We start from the raw sequence: 20,903 nt of genomic DNA on the forward strand, positions 1-20,903 counted from the left end.
CTACCCCTCGTATGTGACTGAGTAGACTTTTACCCCGCTTTTAGCAATAGACACTCAATGTCACGATGGAAGGCACGAAAACTTGGCTCTACACATCGTGGGGAACTGAACCCGGGTCGTCGGAGTTACCAGCGAACGCTTTAACCACTAGGATGTGAAGGTTTTACCGGAATAGTCGGTGATGTAGAATATGGAGTCGTTAATGATGAACAACTGCTGGGGAATGATGTGTGCCTGCATTGTGAAGGGTTGTGTCTTTGTGGAGTAATACTTTTCTGTTGTACAAAATAGTGATGAAAATCGTTCTACGTGTCTTTGTATAACAGCAACATAAAGACATTCTGTAGGTAACCGGGTTTGTACAAGGCAGACCAGAGATTCACATCACGAGCATCGATCTTGCATGCATCACCAAATTAACCAAAGCCAACCTACCCCAATGATCCGGCGGATGGCATCTTGTTTCACTTTAGGGAATCAAACCGATGAGCGATCGCGTTATCAACAGGGCCACCCACGCTGAGAAATGAAGTGAGTTTAGTTTTACGCCGCACTCAGTAATATTTCCGCAATATGGCCCCTTAGAAATAAAACCTAGGAAAGGAGGTGCTAAAAACCAGTTGCTTCAGGGGGGGATGGGGTAGCCTGGTTGTTAAAGAGTTCTCTTGCCACGCAGAAGACCCAGGTTCGATTCCCCAAATGGAGACAACATGTGAAGGCCATTTTTGGTATCCTGTCCGTGATATTGCTTGAATGTATCTAAAGCGATGTAAAACTAAACTCACTCATTCATTCCATCCCAAACATTACAAAAAAGCTAAAATAAAAACACAAAAAAGCACTAAAACAACGCGATGCACTTGGAATAAATCGACTACCTGGGACATATAATCAGAATTATGATTATTCTATTAAATAATGAACAACAGTCCCATAGTCATTTAAAACACGTAAATAAGTATATAATCTACACCAAATATTTTAATTAAAGCCCTCCCTTGTATAACAAGTTGTAAGTGCGATCACGGATATTTCTCACGTTCACAGATGCCATCGTCCTCACGCACGTGTAATACGAAGCCTATGCTCTGACGCGTTAACCGAGATCGCGTTTTCCCTCGCTAGCTCTCGCACACACAGGCGCGCGTCAGGATCATTATTGTGTTATTTGGTCATGTGACATGTCAAGACTGACGCATCATACTAGTTCGTTGTGCAAGCTGAATTCGTTCATTTTCCACACTGTGCCCGATGAGACGAACGACACTGTTATCGCTTATGGTCAAAGGTCCCTTTGTCTCAAAGAAAATTTTGGCAGCTGGCAGTGTATACCACGATCAGCCATAGAAGCCTTGCCACGCTGATCAGCTGTTGTTTACAGTTGGGGTAACTACCGACGCTGAACGCTGAGCGAGCTGTACAGAGCATTCCCTAAAGACACCCGCGCAGTCCTTTCACGGGTTAAGGTAAGAGAAATCCACTTAAATTTGTTCAAATTTATGTTTTTCATTCATGTTGTTATCTACATGTGTTTCAACCAGGAGTGACAAATGCGGATTTCACCGTTTTGGCTGTCAATCAATAGTTTGCTGCACGCGCTGTTGTTCGCACAGGCCGAGGCTCGAGCGAACTGGACAGAACCAGATTTGACATATTTCTCAACGTAGGATTTCGTCGTTTTGAAAGGAAATATTTGTATCATATTAATAAACATTTGGCTGATGTTTTATCATGAGTAGCAAGAACTTTTTAAGTCACATTTTTTACAGTTCATGTGAACAATGATGTAACAAGATTTTTTTTCAGATACGTTAATTTAAGGCTAATAAAACTGTCTTGATTTTCAACAATGCGCACATGATGTATTTTCGCGTTGTGATGTGAGTTTGAAGTTAGCTTTTTACGACAGTGTTGTTTTCTCGGTTGTCACAGAAAATCATTGATTGAGTATCCGCTTTACGTTTTCTGCGAGCCCCCACGGGCCGTTTACAAATCCTTTCAATGGAACAAGTTTCCTGTTCGAATGTTTACAGTTGTTTTGTTCATTACAGTCATATTCACAGACGATCTATATAAAAGTATCCAATTGTAAAATCAGATTTGATATTGAATTCTGAATTCGTTTTAGTTACTGTACAAGCGCATCACTTGAATCCATGTTTTGATGATTCACGACGTTCACTCAAAAGCTCACGTGTGTTGATGGATTGATACATCAGATTCAACCAAACTCGTTTTAGAAATGACATAACAAAGAGTATCCAAGAGTGAAATATGTTGAATTTTTACTTGAATATCCGGTGTGTCCATGACTGAATTTAATGAACATCTGACATGTCACGAAAACGAATTGAGCCTAAGCTCCATTACACAGAATAGTAAACACAACTCATCTCACGGCTAAGTCGCCACCAAGTAAATAAATATGAACTTCTGAGAATGACCAACCAAGCTTATTCGTAACACATTTAGTACGATCAAAGTTACGAATTCTTAGGGCTACGAACGTTTCGGGAATAAGAGCCCAGATTTCAAAAAGCACATCAGCTTCCTACAGGAAGTGACGTAATCGTAATCGTATTAGCAACTTAGCTCAGATGATCTCTCGTTCGTTTGTGTAATCTGATTGGACGGATATATGTAGAGTTTCGAATCAGACTCCAAACGATGATATGTGGCGTCCATAGTGTTTATTGTTATGTAAACACACAGACGAACGCATGCTTCAAGCAGAACCAAGACCCCCGTTCCAATTAACGACGATAGTCAAAGAGACAGAACTGGAAACATTCGAACACCCTAAATTCACACCCAAAACATCCGGGTTGGGACTTGTTTCCAGAAACCGATGCGTATGGTAAGGTGCGCTTAATTGGATCGGATGGTCAGGCTTGGTGTCTTGGATGACACATGCAATCGTATCTCATTTGCTTACATCGATGCTCATGCGGTTGATCACTGGACTGTCTCATCGGAGTCTTCCTCTCAACCCAGATTTAATGAACCTGTCAAGTGTGATAATCCTTAAAAACAATAGGTGTCTGGTTCAGACACGATGATTGATGGAATCCGTGAATAAAAAAAAACTATTTCACCGCGTAAAACAATGATGAGGGATACAGAGTGCTCACCCACTCTTTTGACTGGAATTAGAGAAAGTCTGTCTGTTCGCATACGTGTTTGCAGATACATAATTCTGAATGAAATAGACAGCGATTTCTGCAGACACATAATCAAATTGCTGCAATCGGAAAGAAATGACACATTTTGGTGTATTTCAGCTGACATTTTGTGTTTATGTTTCCGCCTTGCTTCGTCGTAGCTGTTCTCGGTCAGTGCCTGAGGCAAGCCGTATTGGAATCAGTCTGATCACGTGAGTGTCACGTGACAGAACAGATTCAGGCTGTGGTCGAGATGTGTACACACATCTGCCTATGAGTACACGTATATGCTGAACTAGATATATTTTGCATTCTGCTATAGACTGAACAGTTTATGTCTGTCATTCGATGGGCTCTCGCGCAGCTGCACCTACTCGGCGCGGCAGTCTACATTACACACAACGTAATATCAATACTACAGTTCTGCCTGAGGTACGATGTAGGTTGCGGAATTGGCCGAGATGTCCCGAGTGAGTTTTTGCGGCTTTCTACGAACGAGTCGAGCAAGACTGCAAGATTTCCAGCTTAAACCAAGTTGCACCTGTATATATTCGTGTGCATACAAATGGCCTCACGTTGTTTGTGTATGCTGTACGACCTTCGAGATGCCATTCGTTCTCCTTCGTTGAATCGAAACATTTTAAACATCGTTCTGAAAAGTTCAAGGACTATGACTTTCATATTTCACAGAGCAAATCGGGTGTGGTAAACATCAGCTAAATGCACAGTCATATTGAATGTACAGAATCCTTGGAAACAGTGTGGTCGTCTTTAAGGACGTTTATTTGGGGTGTCGGTAGCTTTCACTTTCGTGTGAATAGCACGCAAGGCAACTTTAAATATTTTTATTCTGAAAACACACACACACAAGAAAAAAAACAACAACAAAAAACAACAACAACAACAACACACAAAAAAAGTATGTCATGCCGTTGAATGAACTGTATGAATCGGGGAAGCAGGATCTGGGTCATGGCTAATTATATTTCCTTTATGTTAACACTTAGTATTTACTCCTAGTATTGATTTTCTGTTGCAATAATAGTACCCCACCCAAGCCCCGTGCAAAATTCACCTTTGACTCGAATTATCCGTGGAACATCTCCAAGCTATGATCGTATTGAACACCTTTGCAGGGAACCCTGGTGCGTTCAAGGGGCACGGGAAGACCCTCAGGTTTATCTAGACAAGAGCATCATGCTTATATTGTCTGTCAACAATGATCTTCCAGCCGCGGTGGCTGAGTGGGTTCGATAGCTGACTCTGTGTGCTGGAGATTAGGTGCCTCACTTTGAGAGCATTATTTCGAATCCTGGATGGAACTCAATCTCCGAAAGTACTAGAGTGTGTACTGAGAAAGTGCACATGTTGAAAATGAACTCATTCAAACACACGTTATCGTACCAAATGCCTTTTGTGACGTTTCTGTCGGTTTCTACGGAGTAAATGAACAGGTGCATAGCTGGTCGACGCCCACAGTCGGCATCAGTTAGCACCAGCTGAAGTCCCTATACTTTCCACGATCCACTTTCATAACTGCGTTTGTGTGACTACGGCACACAACCGAGTGACATCATACACGTTGCATATCCTGAGGTCGCAACAAATATAGATAAGCTTATGACATGCAGGTTGACAAACTTTGCAAAACTGAATATTTCCCCTAGACATATGTGAATAGCTTATAATCTGAAACAAATATATTTCTTAACTCCTCATGTTGACGGGCGGCGTGGCCTAGTGACTGAAGCCTTACCTCATCACGCCGATGACTCGGGTTCGATTCCCAACATGGATACAATGTGTGAAACTCATTTCTCGCGTCTCCCGCCGTGATGCTGCTGGAATATTGCTAAAAACGGCGTAAAACGACACTCGCCCTGTCACTCATCTATGTGGAATTCAGGGTTGTACTAATGGAGACGATTAACCTGGTTTGGCTCACTTCATCTGGGAAATATACATAAGACGATTCAAAACATAATTCATTGCAATAACTACAAATTCAGCAGAACCAGTTGTGTTCCGAAAATGAGCTAGGTAATATTGGGAGGCGACTTCGACAGTTTGGTTTAATTTTAACATATTCCACTTTTTAAACTCTAAACGAATAGGGTGACCTATATATGTGATAAAGAATGCTCTTAAGTTATATTACTGTCATATATATGTATATCATATTAATAATGATAAGATTGGACAGAATCTATTACATTTTGGGACGTTTATACAAAAGTGACATACAGTTTCTGAATGGTATATAACAAACCTTTTTAATTTCAGTAACATAGTAAAGAATAGAACATTGAAACCTATACCAAAATGATTGCATTGGAAAAGTAGGTACATGTAGACTGATAAACAAACACAACACCGAAACTACAAATTAGGTTAAATCAAAAAGAAGATATTCTCCAAAAGGAATGTAACAATGGCTGAGGAAACATATGTCGACCCGCCGGGCGTTGACACACGACCACAGCGCTCAACCACCCATACGCACTACATGGCTTCTCACCATGGAATATCGGATGGAATGTATATATAGAAACAGAAAACAGGTCTCGGGGACTGGCCATGCGTATTGGAACAGTATTTATTGTTATACTCGGACTGTGACCCTTCGTGGGTCAAGGAGATGTGTTAATAGATGTATGTCAGGTGTAGCTGAAGTTTTGATACAGTAGACGGTCGTTGGTACATACTGTTTGTGACAGTATATATGTCTGCGTAGTCGAGGGATGAAGCATTCGTTTACAGCTGCTTGACGTGTAGCACACAATGACAGATGGAAGTGATCACGAGACACTCACTCATGCAAACACACACTTTCACACGCAGGCACTCTCTCTCTTTCTCTCTCTCTCTCTCATGCACGCGAACACTCAGACAGACACACACTCGCACACAGAGACCAGATTTCGCCCACTCACAAACACACAAACATATTGGTGTGTATTCTACCTCAGTCTCTTAGCCTTGTATAGTACTCTTCTCCCCAACCTTTACTACATACCATGACTCTAGATGTAGCAAGTCTAGATTTTCCACGAATTCACGTAGTGAAACCCCGATTTAAAATAATCTCAACTTGTTTAAATTTAAAGACATGTTTGTTTCTATCAAAAGCGTATATTTAGTGACTGAGCTCAACTGGATGTGAAAGCACTGTTTCCTATAACTGTGGAAACTACTTTCCTTCCTTCTAGCAGGTGTGTGGTCGGATTTAGAAGTTGTCATGGTAACCTGTTGTCGATCGCGACAATTCTGTCATGTTTTGACAGTGACTGACATTGTCATGGCTCTCAGGCGACGATGGACTCATTCTAAACCAGATGTTGATAGACTTGATAGGGTTAAGCAGTTGTATAATTTGATAACCTATTGATACTATTGTAATCTCCATATTATGCACACACGTGTAGGCATCGTTAATAATTCAAGGTTAAGCGGGGATCATGATAATTTTTATGGAGAAGCATGAGCAGTGTTCCCTACCCCCATACCCACCCTCCCCGCCTTCCTCAACTCACACACACACACTCACCAAAACAAAAAAAAACCAAAAAAAAAAAAAAAAAACCAAAAAAAAAAAAAAAACCAAAAAAAACCCCCCAAAAAACCCAAAAAACCAAAAAACAATAATAGCAATCTCCCCAAAAAACAAACTTAAAGTAAGTGACTCTCCCCACCCTCCATGTTCTGCATGTCACAAATCAGTATTGACCCCTGTTCCATGTTGCACATGATATGTATTGGGTCATATTATTATATACAAAACTGATGACCCCCACTTCCCCAGAAAAAATGGGTAAACCCACCTTTACTTAATCATTAAAACACCCCACCCCCACCCCGCCCTCTTCTTTCACACACACCTTATAGTCTCTCTCATCGGCGATAACTATAATTAATATTGTCATATTTAAAACTATCATATCCTAATGTGAAAGTAGATGCTCAGGCAAATTGTTAATAACTTTCATGACATTGATTCTTATTACATAACCCAATACATTTCTGGTCAATGGAACCAATCTATTATGTAATAAAAGTTCTAGACCACACCGTTTATCTTAATACAAATTTCTTTTCGCAACGCCAAAGGGATATCGATCAGTATCGATTGTCAGCGGGATAGCTGTCGCTTACAAACTGACGTCGTCAGAGCGTCATGGTGACGATCATATTATTGGTTGAGTAGACATATACGGAATTATTCAAGCGACATGGCGCACCCGCCGACCAGACATAGCAGTCAGTCAGCTGTATTTATAACCGATCTGTCATATACATATATCGATCTGCAATCGACACGTGCTTGTTTCAGCGTTACTCTCTACGGTATGTGTCTGTTGAAAGTGAAGATTTTGGTTCATGCACATATATTTGACTGCAGATGGTGGATATCTAAATACACCTGTCTGTGATTTTGTGTGTAACTTTTTAGTAGATGATTAAAACACAAACTGCACGATCCCTAGTCGAGATTTCATGTGTCGATTTCATTTTCGTTTGAGCTGTCAGTGAGTGAAAACATTTAAAATAACCCGCGTCGTAATATTGCTGAAATATTAAAACGGCGTAAAATTATTCACTCAGTCGGAAAGCATGTTATTCTCTGTTTCAAAATGTATATCATTTCCAAAAAATATGCAAATCAACTTAAGCCCCACCCCACCCACCTCCTTCTTTCCCCATCAACCCCTTCAGAGTTACGTAACCTGACTGTAGTTTCGATGGCGGACGAGAGTGAAGCAAACGACTCCTTGGCAGCATTTAATTGCTCGGCATTAGTCAACCACAAGTTTTTAAGGAATGAATTTGGTGTCCCGTGTAAGACTAACCACAAGTCTTTTATATGCAGTGCCTAAGATAGTACTAAAAGACCATACGTTTATTCGTTCTATTAAGACATACAGTCTCAGATTCTATCTTGCAAGATGACACCCGTCATCACCTGTGACATTGTACTTGTGCATAAGGCAGTAGACTTGCACAAGTTTGTATGGTAATAATTGATATTTGTAAATGAAAAGTTCTGAAAAAAATAAGTAACATACTGCAAGGCGCCTAAACACACCTCTTTAAGAGATAGAATTGCTAAACAGACATAGGCATAGCTTTCAGTCGAACCTCGCAGCAAGGCTAATTATACACCTTAAGTCATTGTGATGGTAACCTTCATTTGCCGACTCGACGCTTACCTGTATACAACATCGGGCGATGTACGTAACATGCTAGTCGATAATAACTCGTCATAAACCTGTTGATGCATACTCCTCACATGGCTCGACCTGAGCGTTGTCATCCAACCAAAACTAACAGCTCACTGCATGATTGATTCGTACGTTCTCAAAGGGATGCATTGTGACATATGCAAAACATGTTTGTTGTTGACTGCTAATAACAGCCAGGTGTACGTAGACCACGTATTGTATTCAAGGCATACGTGTGGTATACATGAGAACGACTGTGTGTGTTACAAGAGTAATTACTGTGCCAGCTCCGACCGGTGCCATTGTTCAGTTACGTGGGTCAGAGGTCAGCCAAATCAAACGTCCTCGCAGGGTTCGAGACCAAAAATGACTTTAGTATGTCAAGTCCGATTGGTGACCCAGCTGTGCTGAGTTGCTGTCTTGAGCACCCCGAATTCTACATCGGTTGGTTAGAATGAGTTTAGTTTTACGCCGCAGTCAGCAATATTCCAGCTATATGCCGTCGGTCTGTACATAATCAAATCTGTACCAGACAATCCAGTGATCAATAACATGAGCATCGATCTGCGCGACTGGTAATCGATGACAAGTGTCAACCAAATCAGCGAACCTGACCACCCGATCCCGTTAGTCGCCTATTACGACAAGCATATTCGGTTTGGGGGGCAGGTATGGGTTGCTGAAGTCCTATTGCACCCGGATCTTTACGGGTCCGGTTGGTTCGAATCCCCGATTATGGCTGTAGGTTTGGTATCTCCGTACCCCAGGTTTACAGCAAAGTGGTCGACTTCTACCACGTACACTACTTCGTGTTTTAAGCCTACATTGAGTTGACAGCCTGTAATTTAAGTGGCATACTCTTCAAAGCGGCGTTTTGGACGCGAAGGGCTTGCTTAGTGATTAAAGCGTCCGCTTGCGACGTCGAGGACCCACGTTCAACCCACACATAGGTAAAATGTATGAAAGCCATTCATGATGCTCGCAAATATGACAGGAATATTGCTAAAATAGGTATAAAACCACACTTAAAGACTTCAAAGCGGTGTTGAACGTCCGCCGGAATATTTCTGAAAACGCAGGGGCGGTGAGGTAGCCCAGTGGTTAAAGCGTTCGCTCCTCACGCCGAAGACCCGTGTTCGATTACCCACATAGGTATATTGTGTAACACCTATTTCTAGTGTTCCCCCATCGCGATATTGTGGAATGTTGCTAAAAACGCCTTTCAAATCAACTCACTCACTCACTCGTGCGACTGACGGTTTTCACATGATGAAAGTCTTTTGGGATGGAAAGATAGGTGAGCGGTGAAACGTAAGAAAAATCTGGAATATTACAATTACATGTCAAGATATGGAACTCTGCACAAAGTACTACGGCTACTGACCATGGGTCAGAATATCGGGCCATATATCAGACCCTATCCAGACATAGCCTTTCACGATGTCAGTAGTATGTTATTGGACAGAATAATTGGTTCCTACACCAGACATTGAATTTTACGATGCCAACGAAGTAAGATGCGGTCAGCAGACAGAACTACTTTAACTTAACATCAGCTGACCTCCCAGCAAGAACATTCGAGTTTCTGGTCGATCCGTTAAGTCTGGTATTGACCAGACTGCCCACACATACGTCACATGTCTGATCAGGGCCCGCCATATTGTGAGTAAGGCCACTAGCGAACTGATTTCATGAACACCGCAGAGGTCAGGTGTAGGTCAGCACCACTGGTAACTGAAAACAACGGTGTAAAGCAGTGCTTGGTGTGGGCCGAGTCGGTCCGCTCATTTATTTATTTATTTTACAAAGATGGAGGCTGGGAAAGAAGAGTGTGGGGCCATAATGTACAGCCTCCCTTGTTGCTGCCCTATCCAACAACCGCCACCCCCCCCCCCCCCTCCGCCTACCCCACCCCCCACCCCCTCCGATTCCTTACTACACTGCTCTCAACTCCCAATGCCCGAACCATTCTACAGAGAGGGGCCTTTTTGTTTTATGAGTGCTCTTGACCATATAAGTATCACTTTAGGACATCACTTTGAGCTTAGAGAGACGCACGGTTTGGAAGACCGAAATGTGATGCCAGTGGTACGCCATTCTTAGTTATTAATATTATTATGTTAGTGCCTGTTATTTAATGATTCGCAACCCAGAAGAATTTATCACTGTATCCATATAGTAGACTGGTTTCTGTAGGTCAATAAACAAACGGATAACGTGTGCTCCCCGTTAACGAGGCTAACACACTGACCGCAGGCTATAACTATGTTTCAGATTCTGCAATATGGTGGCGGGAAAGACGTGTGATGGTCAGAGTCTGACGTCACGAACGGTGACCGTTGCCACTGACAACGGCAGATTGGCTCCAGAAACAGACGTCAGTAAACAAAGGTCATCGCGGGTTGAAATGCCAGACATCGATAGAAGTGACGATTGTTCCGATGTGTGTAACAAATCAGAGGACAACAACCAGCACAGCAATATGGCGGTGTCTTCGAATGGTCCTGTACACACATCACACGACAAGAAGCAAGACAACGTACACCCAGACCCCTTCAGCAATAGCGATTACACCGACTCAGTCGGCAGTGCAGACAGTACAAAGTTCTTGCTGCCTCTGAAAGACAAAGACAATGACTCCATCGTTCACGACTGCGCTCAGCCAAGCCACGATATTTCTGTTTCCCCAAAGATCTCCATCAACGATGTTGTGATAGACTGCTACGAAAATAGGAATTATACAGACTCCGTAACGTCTCACTTTTCCGCAAGTCAGCCTCTTCTCAACACAACGGACAACATCCGTAACTTCGTCAAAGAAGTAGAGACCCCCGTCCTTGGTCTCATCGACCACCCGGGGTTTATGTCCTCGCAGAGAGATCTCTCAAGCACAAGCAACATCACCTTCGCCTGTCAAAAAGCCTTGAAGTACCTTCAGGATGAACGGGTTGCTAGCTCTCTTCTCCTACCCGGAAGCGCCAAGGACGTGTCGAAGCTGCCTCCAGAAGAGGGGAATGGTCCTTACGATGTTGACCACAACATCGTTCCAAGCGGGCGCCACACACGCAACCTAATAGCCCTCAGTGTTAGCATAACCATGGCTTTCATCGCCAGCGGAACTCTCCGCAACCTCCAGACGAGTCTGAACCATGAAGGAGGCGTTGGAGTAATATCTCTGGCTATGACCTTCATGGGGTTCATGATTGGAAGCGTATTCAGCCCGTTCCTTGTCCAGAACTTTCACCCCTACCGCTCCCTTCTTGTAGCCATGCTCCCCTACCTTCTGTACATAGCCGCCAACTTCTACCCAGCAATGTGGCTTATGACCCCAGTCTCCTTACTGTGGGGGGTAAGCTTTGCATTGATGTGGAACGCTATGAGTACCTATATTACCTTTCTGGCCAAGGGCTACTCCGAGAAAAAGAAACAAGATTACGAAATTGTCCTCAGTCGATTTTTCGGCATCTTCTATCTTGTATGGCAACTGTACATGATCTTTGGCAATCTCATTGCCTCCCTCGTCCTCACATACGCCAACCCTGCTGGGGCTACCGCTTCTAGTGTCACGTCCAACTATTCAATTACTAATCAGACACTAACCAACCAATCCACATATTCCTTCCCCAATGAGTCTGTGATACTAAACTCTTCATCTCCGCCATCCCATTTGCTGTGCGGAGCGAATTACTGCCATCATTACACCATCAGCAGTACAGGATCGACTGACAATTCATTTGCCAAGTATGTTCTTTATGGCGTGAACGCGGGAGTCATGTTGTTGGCGGTTCTTATCGCCTTCTTCCTCTTGGAACCCCTTAACAGTCGGCTTTTTAGTGCCACCATATCATGCAACGTTGTCAAGACGCAGATTGTCTCCCTTGGCAGGTTCGCCTTGAACCGAAAGTTCCTGTTGCTATGCCCGCTTCTCCTGTTCAGCCAATTGCAGGCGGCCTTCGCGAGTGGTGAAATTGCAAAGGTGAGCTGTCACTTTTCTTTGCTGTTGTCATAGAGTCAGCGAGTAAGTGAGTGACACAAGTCATAATTATTTCATAGAAAACAAATGGGACGGTAGGGTAGCCTAACGTTCGCTCGTGACGTCGAAGTCCCGGGTACGATTCTCAACATGGGTGCAATATGTGATGCCCATTTCTGGTGTCTCCCGCCGTGATATTGCTGGAATATTGCCAAAAAACTGCGTAAAACTAAAACCACTCACTCAAAAGAAATAACGGTAAATACAGGCAACAGCCCTGGTATTTCCAATCATGGTAAAATAATAATTATTTTTAAAGAAATATTTGAATAAATACGGTAGTGTATTTATGAAGGCATGAAATGATCTTCGATGAATGCAATGATATCTTCTTGCATCTATTTCTTAAGGCATTTGTGACGTGCCCAGTGGGAGTTCATATGGTTGGGTACACCCTCATCTGTATGGGTGTATCGGGAAGTCTTAGTGCTTACCTAAGCGGGTGGCTGTGCAGATACGTGGGCCGGACTGTTATGATCGGATCAGGTACGTTCCTTATTGTATTTCCTTTATTGTATAATGTAGGGTTAATTGTACTTCGCTCCATAATTGTTTGATAAACGCTTCATTTGGTAACGTGGAGCTGCATCAGCAGAATTTAGATTATTTCATTCATCATTATGTATAAACTGTAACTTGATGTTCTCTATTAATCACCATCTTTTTCCTCCCGGATCGTGTCTTCACTAGTTGAATGACACCTGCATATTATCATTAATTCAGTTTCAGAAATAAAGAAATATTAATTCCACAGAATCAACGTGAGAAGTTTATGAAGACAATGAAACTTTACAACAGAGGTTGCGAAACAATCTCTAAGACGAAAAAAACATTCTCTCATCATGATCGAAATTCCAAAAATCAAATCACAGAACTCGAATTTCGAAAAATATTTAAAAATTAAATATCATTCCACGTCCTTCATTTTGCATCGCCAAGGATAGCTGGCTTGCTACCCCTTCGTGGTGGTGATTCAATATGGCCGCCTACATGGCCGCCATTAGCATCACCAGACTCAGCCCTTGTTTGGGCTGGCGGGCTAGTTATCCGCCTTCCCATGTATCAGACAATGCATATGCTATGTTCCTGTTTCAGTCTCTTGAATTTAGGTTTGGTATATCACCACAAGACACCATTGTAAGAATCCTTTCTCCATGCTGAGTGCGACTATCAAATTAAGTCTTCCACCCATCATGTCTCTCGTTAACCGAAAAGTCCCCCGTCAGTGACGTCAAAAGGGGAACATTTTCCGATTGGTGAGTAATGGGCATGCGCAGTCATGCCTAGGACGACGGTAAGGAGACAGGTGCTAGCGTGCTTGCTTGTTGACATAAACACAGGGTCTTCTCTGTAAGACCAAACGTCAGATCCGAATCACACAACCGATAGTTTCTGTGGATTTGGACAAAGAGGAAATTATTTTTGTTCCTGTTTAAGGGAATGTAGGCTATATTTGTTTTATGATTAGTATTAGCATTGGAGAAACAAGTCCCGCTTTTCTATGAAAACATTTTTGGGTTATAGATGCTTCCATTAAACTTTTCCTATGTATTGTCACCGATTTGACTTGCAACACCTGATTGTATTCTGCGTTGACTAAAAAACATACATGTTTAACATTTCGGTCAACCAATAAACGCGTATGTGTGTGTTCAACATGTGTTCATTTGCGTAAATGCGTGTGCGTTTGCATGTGTGTGTTTAGTCTGTACAATACATGTATGTTTTTTGAAGATTCAACCTTAATGGACATTCGATCACTGTAATTTAAGTACCAGATCTCGATTGATTAATCGAAATCAGTTGATGCAAGTCAAAATGTTTTTATTTCCATTAGCATCATATCAGAATGAAAGGGTTAAATCTGTATTATACAGATTGTTTCAGCAAATCATGAAAGAAAATAATATTACTTTTGGTAACTAGTGTTGTTTATTTTCATTACGGTGTGTTTAGAATCAGTTGTGGAAATAGTATTTCCGAACTGAAACATGAAAAAGAAGCATGATTTGTTGAAGTAATCTGGAGGAGTGCAATGTGACACGATGTAGACCTATATACGAATTATGCAAACAACGTATTTAATCAGAAGCACAGCGACTCACACATGTATAAGCTGTGAGGCCAATGTATATATTTACTTACATATAACACAAATTAAAGGCTTCATCTAAGTTCGGCTTTCAACACTGAAATCAGTTTAGATAACGAGAGTACAACAATCTGCCTACCTTTTTCTCCCACAAATTAGAAAACATGAAACAAAGTTAACACTAATAGTTAATTCGTTTTGTGCGAGATATTTTCTACGGTGAACACACACGTTCCAACGCTGGAACATATTAGATGATGCCTTTAACTAAGATTCTTAAACTTTAGCTTTCAAACAATAGACTTTTAGTTAATATTCAGTTTATCATTCACAGGATTTATCCTGTTGGAGTATCGGCCAGGTAAGTATGAAAGTAAGTAATTGTTAAGTTAGTACGGCTTATAACGCCAGACCACTGAATTTCCGGCTTATTAACGCCAGGCACACTGAACCTGTGAAGCCATTGTTAGACGTATAGGCAACGGAAAATTAGTTTGTTGGCATTACAAGGTTTTGTTGCATTTAAGTAGTAAGAGCCATTGTTATTGTGTTCTTTAAGTCAATACTGTCATTCGTACAACGTGGTCGTGTTCATTTGGTGGACTAGATGCTATTAAAACTACTATGACAAAAGTGCCCTTTTTTCAATTTATGTGGCAGTTTGGAAAAAAAATATGTATTAATAACGTTTTTTGTTGAATAAAGTCTATACGGTATCTTCAGTGCACCAAATGACGCTTTGATATAAGTGATCACCACTGGCTTGCTTATTGTTATGTGAAAAGAGATCGGTTTGATAATAATTCGTTGCGAAACCACGCTCAATTCTCGAAGAATAGAAGGCGTGAAGACCCGTGTCGATCTCCATGGAACTGCCGATATAATTTACATTTGACGAAAACCATATCCGTGGTTTCTGTTGTTGAATAAGACCCTCTTTGGAATCAAAATTTTAAATCAATTTCGTGTGAAACCATTCTCGGAAATATTGGCAGGTGTTGATTACCTGGAACACCTGTTTCACACCCGGTTCTGCATCAACACCTCAGTATATCGATAGTGAATTCTCTCCCGAATCATTTGCCCGTTCCCATGGTCTCATCTTAAGTGATGAAATAAGATTTCTGAAATAGAACTCAGCAAGCGAAATCAATGACTCATATGATGAGTCAGCCAGTACTGTTGACCTATCACGTGACGCCCACGTGACCGCTGACAAAGGATGCACGTTTCCTAGGGCAGTGATCAGAACAACCCCAGTCCAAGTAGTAATTGTCTCGTGCCGAGTGGACACTTCCGGCCAAGTGCATCCTCTGTCAATAAGGGGTCAGACCATACTTCTATCATTATTGATTCGTTAATTATTGATCTCGTTGCCCCTCAAGTTATCGATTGCATTACCACACGCCCCTGTCGCCTGCAGGAAACCGAGGCCTGCTCAAGAATAGACTCTTCCATTGGATGAGCTGTTTATGTTAGTTACTGCTAGTAGTTTATGAATGAGTGGATTGTATCAGAATATTTGTATGAGAGCGAGAGAAAGAATTCCTACTGGATGTTTTTATATTCACGTGTTTCTGAAAATCAATACACATATGTGATCGAAGGTTTAGAGGTCAACTTGAGCATATGACACACTTTGGAAACGCATTTTTAAAAACATTTTGTGGCAGAATGGCCCAAAATCAATTTGTTTCGAAGGGAATGCCGTTCCGGTCCGAATCTCATTCAACATGTAGTGTACATTCAGTTCTACTAATGTGCCGTAGTTAACTTCTCTTGATCAAGGGAGGGGATACCATGGAAAGAGTGTTACATCAATGCTTAATGTATACACAAGTATTGTGTTAATCAATTCTAGGGGTCTTCCTACGGCCCTGCTAAACTACTTTTTGTTGTTGAATCATTGCAACTGATGATGCTTTTTCACCATGTGTCGGTTCAGATTTAAATCCAAAATGCATCGATGGTGAACCTAAAGAAAACGCTTCCGTCTAACGCTCAGTCATCAATTCTCGCCTCATGGCTGAAACGCATATACATGTATATGTAAACCTCAATCACACATGTGTGCTGATAAAATTTCAGTGAAGTTAAATGGAAAGCACTGTTCGTTTGAGCGAACACACCACATTTACTTTTCATTGTGATTAATGACCTACTGACTTTAATTACGATGCTCAGAAATCAACGCTTCCTTACATCACTGGCAATTGCCTTGCGCCAACGAAAAGCGGGATAACTCCAATGTACAGAGAATGTGGTTTTCATACCACTAGTGAATTTAGTTATGACATAGAATGGGACATTTACCCTTCAAAAACTGTCGTCTCTTTCTCCAATGTTCATTTGGAAGTACGGTTGTGTGAAGGGTCGGCTCTACGGGTGTGCCATGCTTTTCAGTGGTGCCATTTCTTTCTCTTTCTAGCAGTCGCTGTTGATCTTGGCCTGTTGACCCTGATGGCAATATGGACGCCCACTCCCGATTCGCTGGTTGTTATCTTTCTTCTGATTGGTCTATGGGGAGTGAGCGACGGGATCTGGATGGCCCAAAGCAACAGTGAGTTTACATTGGGAGCATCTGCTTGTGACATAACCGTCGGCATATGAACTTTTTCAGTCACAATTGTTTCACGAAACAGATAATCCAACTTCAAAGATTGTTCTTTGAAAATGTTTAACACAAACAAATACGTTTTTTTATTATTTAACGTCGTACACATCAGTATTCCGTCTATATGACGGCTGTCTATAAAGCATTCAATCTGAACCAGACAGCCCAGTGATCAACACTATGAGCATCGATCTACGCAACTGGGTCACAATAACATGTCTCAAAACCAAGTCAGCGAGCCTGATCCCCTTTAGTAGCCTCTTACGCTGCACTCAACGGTATTCCAGCTATGTGGTGAAGATCTATGTATCATTCAGTCTGGACCAGACAACCCAGTGATCAACACTATGAGCATCGATCTGCGCAACTGGAGTACGACGACATGTGTCAACCAAGTCAGTGAGCCCGATCCCGTTAGTCGCCTTTTACGACAAGCATATGTTATTGAAGATCAATTCTGGTCCGGATCTTCACAGGCTGAGTTTTGTTGTATTGAAGTATTTGCCATGCTGTTGTTTTATCCAACCTAGGTGAGACGTCATTTCACAGTTTCAGTATACGTATGACTTTATGCCGCAGATATTTCTTTGAAAATGCCACAAGCACAGGCTAGAATAAGGATCGACGGGAGAGCATAGTGGCTAAATCGTTGACCATCAATTCAACAGTCACGTCTTCGATTCCACACATGTGGGATTTGTGTTAGAGCCAAACCTGGTGCCCCCTGACATGACATCGCAGGAATACATCTGAAAGCTGCTTGAAACCATACCCAGTCTCACTCACTCCGTAAAAGGTTTTGAAAAATGATTGTCCTATAAAGAGGTTGCATTCTTTGTATACGGGCCACTCTCGGTAGGGTAGCATACTACAGACAAGTAATGACCCGTGAAGGTCCCGGAGTAGAATTGGCCTTCAGCAACCCATGCTTGCCATAAAAGGCGACAATGCTTGTCGTAAGAGGCGACTAACGGGATCGGGTGGTCAGGCTCGCTGACTTGGCTGATACATGTCATCGGTTCCCAATTGCGCAGATCGATACTCATGTTTTTGATCACTGGGTTGACTGGTTCAGACTCGAATATTTACAGACCACCGCCATATAGCTGGAATATTGCCGAGTGCGGTGTAAAACTAAACTAAACTCACTCACTCACTCACTCACACAGGTAACGTGGGTAATGTGGGTATTTCTCGTGTCCCTTTCGTGAAACAGTTAGAATATTGTTGAAACGGGGTCCTACCACAACTGTCTCACGTTCACTCATCATGGACGCATAAGGGAAGAGTCTTTATGAATGTCAACTTCTGCATGAAGAGGAACACAAAGTTTCGGAATGTCTCCTTACTGCTTCTTCAGATGAAAGATTGGTACGAGACAGATAGCATATATATGTGCATGTAACTTTTTGATATTACTTTGACGTAAGACCCATATTGTGTTTATTTTTACGCAGGTCTGATGGGCGTTCTGTTCCCCGACCAGTTTGAGGAGGCCTTCACTGGTATGAGAGTGATGCAGGGTCTGGGGCCCACCATTGCCTTTGCCTATGCCCAGTTCTTCTGTATGGCAACAAAGATCTACATCATGGCTGGGATTTGTGTGTTGGCACTTGTGGGTTACCTCATAACGGACCACATCGTGAAGAAAGAACGGGAAGTCCAGACTCTGGCCATTGGCGAAACATCATCGTGAATGGACATGTTCGTTTTATTGAGAGGGCGATGGGGTAGTCGAGCGGTTAAAGTGTTCACACCGAAGACTCGGGTTCGAGTCCTTACATGGGACTACGTGTGTTATTGCAGGAAGCGGCATAACACCCTACTTGTCGTGTTGAGAAGAGATTGACATGTTTCTTCAAGGCGTGTATGCTCTATATAAACAGTTTGTTTGGACGATTGTACAGAAAGATTTTACAAGACTTTTGGAGTATTAGATCTCCTGATATGGGACCAAACGGTGCCAAAGGAACGCACCTTGGGATGTTGTCGGTCGGCATCCTGCTGATGCCATTATGGAAGTAGATAAGTAGACTGTTCCCAGTTCTTGGTAAAATATCGACAGTTACCTATTACTGGTACGACTTGTGTGAGTTTGTAAACTCGCAATGACGACAATATCGTTTACGATAGAATTTATGGTTTTGACCGAAGCTCTGCAATACAATGACAAGCTGTTTTAGTTAAAAATGTGCCCGTACCCGAATTTACTATGAGCTAACTATGTCAAGATATAATAGTCAGTGCTTAGTGTTTAAAATGAGACGATTGGGAACTAATTTTTACAAGGGGTCTTATTTTAAACTACTCTTTAATGTGCTTTTGCAATATGTTTTTTCTTGTTGGAAGTGCATATTCTTGTTTTCTGAGAATGCTAGATGTTTCATCACAAATAGTATTTGTTCTGTTTTTGGCACTGATTATTTACTGTTTTATTTGTATTGTTGTTTATGTTTATGTATCTGTGGTTATGATGTAAGTAGACCATTGTTGAGTTGATGTTTATGCGTTTATGTTTTTGTTAACTATTTCCTTAGCTACAGCCGAAGGGTACTCGTAAAACATAGGTACATATACTGAACAACAAAAGAAACGCAGCTGTTTCTTTTTTGTCACGTTTCAAAAGAACATTTAAAACTTGTACGACAGCGTTTCTTTTGTTGTTCAGTATATCTATGTCATAGAAAGGATATATCAATTCGGATATGTTGTCATTCATCATTTGTGACTGTACACATTCCTGACATCTGTGATATGAAATGTGGTCGGTTCAAGGCATAAATCTCAAAACTAAAAAGTTTCAATCAGTTGTGTTTTTTCAAATCTCACGTTTTGTGTCCCTTTTCTTGTAATTTCACATGATCGATCCATTACAATGGTTAGGGCAAACCAGTCATATCTGTGTTATATTTTATATTAATGTTGCTTATTTATTATAGATGAGTATACAATGCATTTACATATATATATATATATGTATAAACATACTGCAGATTGCTGATATTTTAATTTTCATAAAATGATTTGTGGGTGATATTCACTCTACAACCCATATCGGCTAATGTAACACTACAACTGAATCACGAGGTGCCTGTTCATTCCTTGCAATTGCTGACAGTACATAACGCATAGCTAAACTGTGCCAAAAGCGATTTGTGCGAAATTTGGGGCTAAAGTCACGTGCTTGTTCACGTGTTCTTGGCCTCTGTTTTGTGCGGCTGTACGCTCGTTCACGAGATGACATCACATGCTGTATTCACTGCCATGTGTTCCAATAAATATTGAAATTGATTGAGTTTCTTTGTGTTTGTGAGCCATGGTGTAGCGAACAGTGTTTGCCTGGAGAGCAAAATATCGGTGGTTCGATGCCCTGACAGGTTTCGACCTTTGTGGAAGATGGATGGTTCGATCCCCTGACTGGTTTACTTGCCTAGTGGGTGGATAGATTGTTAGCCTTGAGAGCGGAAGGTTGGTGGTTAAATCCTCTGACGGGTTTACATGTTTAGTGCATAAAATGTTCGCCTGGAGAGCGGAACTTGGGTGGTTCAATCCCCTGGCGGGTTTACTTGTCTAGTGGATAGAATATTTGTCAAGAGAGGAAGGTGGTGCAATTGGCTGACAGGTTTACTAGTTTATTGGATAAAGTGTTTGCCTGGAGAGTGGAAGGTGAGTGGTTCGATTCCCTAACGGGTTTACTTGTTAAACGGACAGAGTCTTTGCCATGTGAGAGGCTGGTGGGTGGTTCGATGCCCTGACGAGTTTACTTGCATAGCAGATAAAGTGT

At 41.8% G+C, this 20,903-nt stretch overlaps 1 protein-coding gene across 2 annotated transcripts; it reads left to right on the forward strand.

Annotated features, from left to right (window-relative positions):
- The first annotated feature begins 1,167 nt into the window (after positions 1-1,167).
- Positions 1,168-20,410, forward strand: LOC137257630 (protein unc-93 homolog A-like). Of its 2 annotated transcripts, XR_010954597.1 has the most exons (6): positions 1,187-1,466; positions 10,655-12,356; positions 12,764-12,899; positions 13,509-13,669; positions 16,934-17,065; positions 18,577-20,410. XR_010954597.1 is itself a non-coding variant. In XM_067794960.1 (5 exons), exons 2-5 carry the CDS (start codon positions 10,665-10,667, stop codon positions 18,813-18,815), a joined length of 2,199 nt encoding a protein of 732 aa, XP_067651061.1. In that variant the 5' UTR covers positions 1,168-1,466; positions 10,655-10,664; the 3' UTR covers positions 18,816-20,410. The 2 variants fall into 2 exon arrangements, 1 of the variants encoding a protein (XP_067651061.1); XM_067794960.1 differs by lacking the exon at positions 13,509-13,669 and having other exon boundaries at positions 1,168-1,466.
- The last annotated feature ends 493 nt before the right edge of the window (positions 20,411-20,903 follow it).

This window comes from Haliotis asinina, chromosome 12 (assembly GCF_037392515.1).
Source record: "Haliotis asinina isolate JCU_RB_2024 chromosome 12, JCU_Hal_asi_v2, whole genome shotgun sequence".
Classification (NCBI taxonomy): Eukaryota; Metazoa; Mollusca; class Gastropoda; order Lepetellida; family Haliotidae; genus Haliotis; species Haliotis asinina.

What these genes read in the sequence shown, in the direction of transcription:
- LOC137257630 (XM_067794960.1), top strand. Translation starts at nt 10,665, where the DNA reads ATGGTGGCGGGAAAGACGTGTGATGGTCAGAGTCTGACGTCACGAACG. An exon ending in CGAGTGGTGAAATTGCAAAG is followed by an intron (nt 12,357 to 12,763) that starts GTGAGCTGTCAC and finishes CTATTTCTTAAG; the next exon opens with GCATTTGTGACGTGCCCAGT. An exon ending in CTGGATGGCCCAAAGCAACA is followed by an intron (nt 17,066 to 18,576) that starts GTGAGTTTACAT and finishes ATTTTTACGCAG; the next exon opens with GTCTGATGGGCGTTCTGTTC.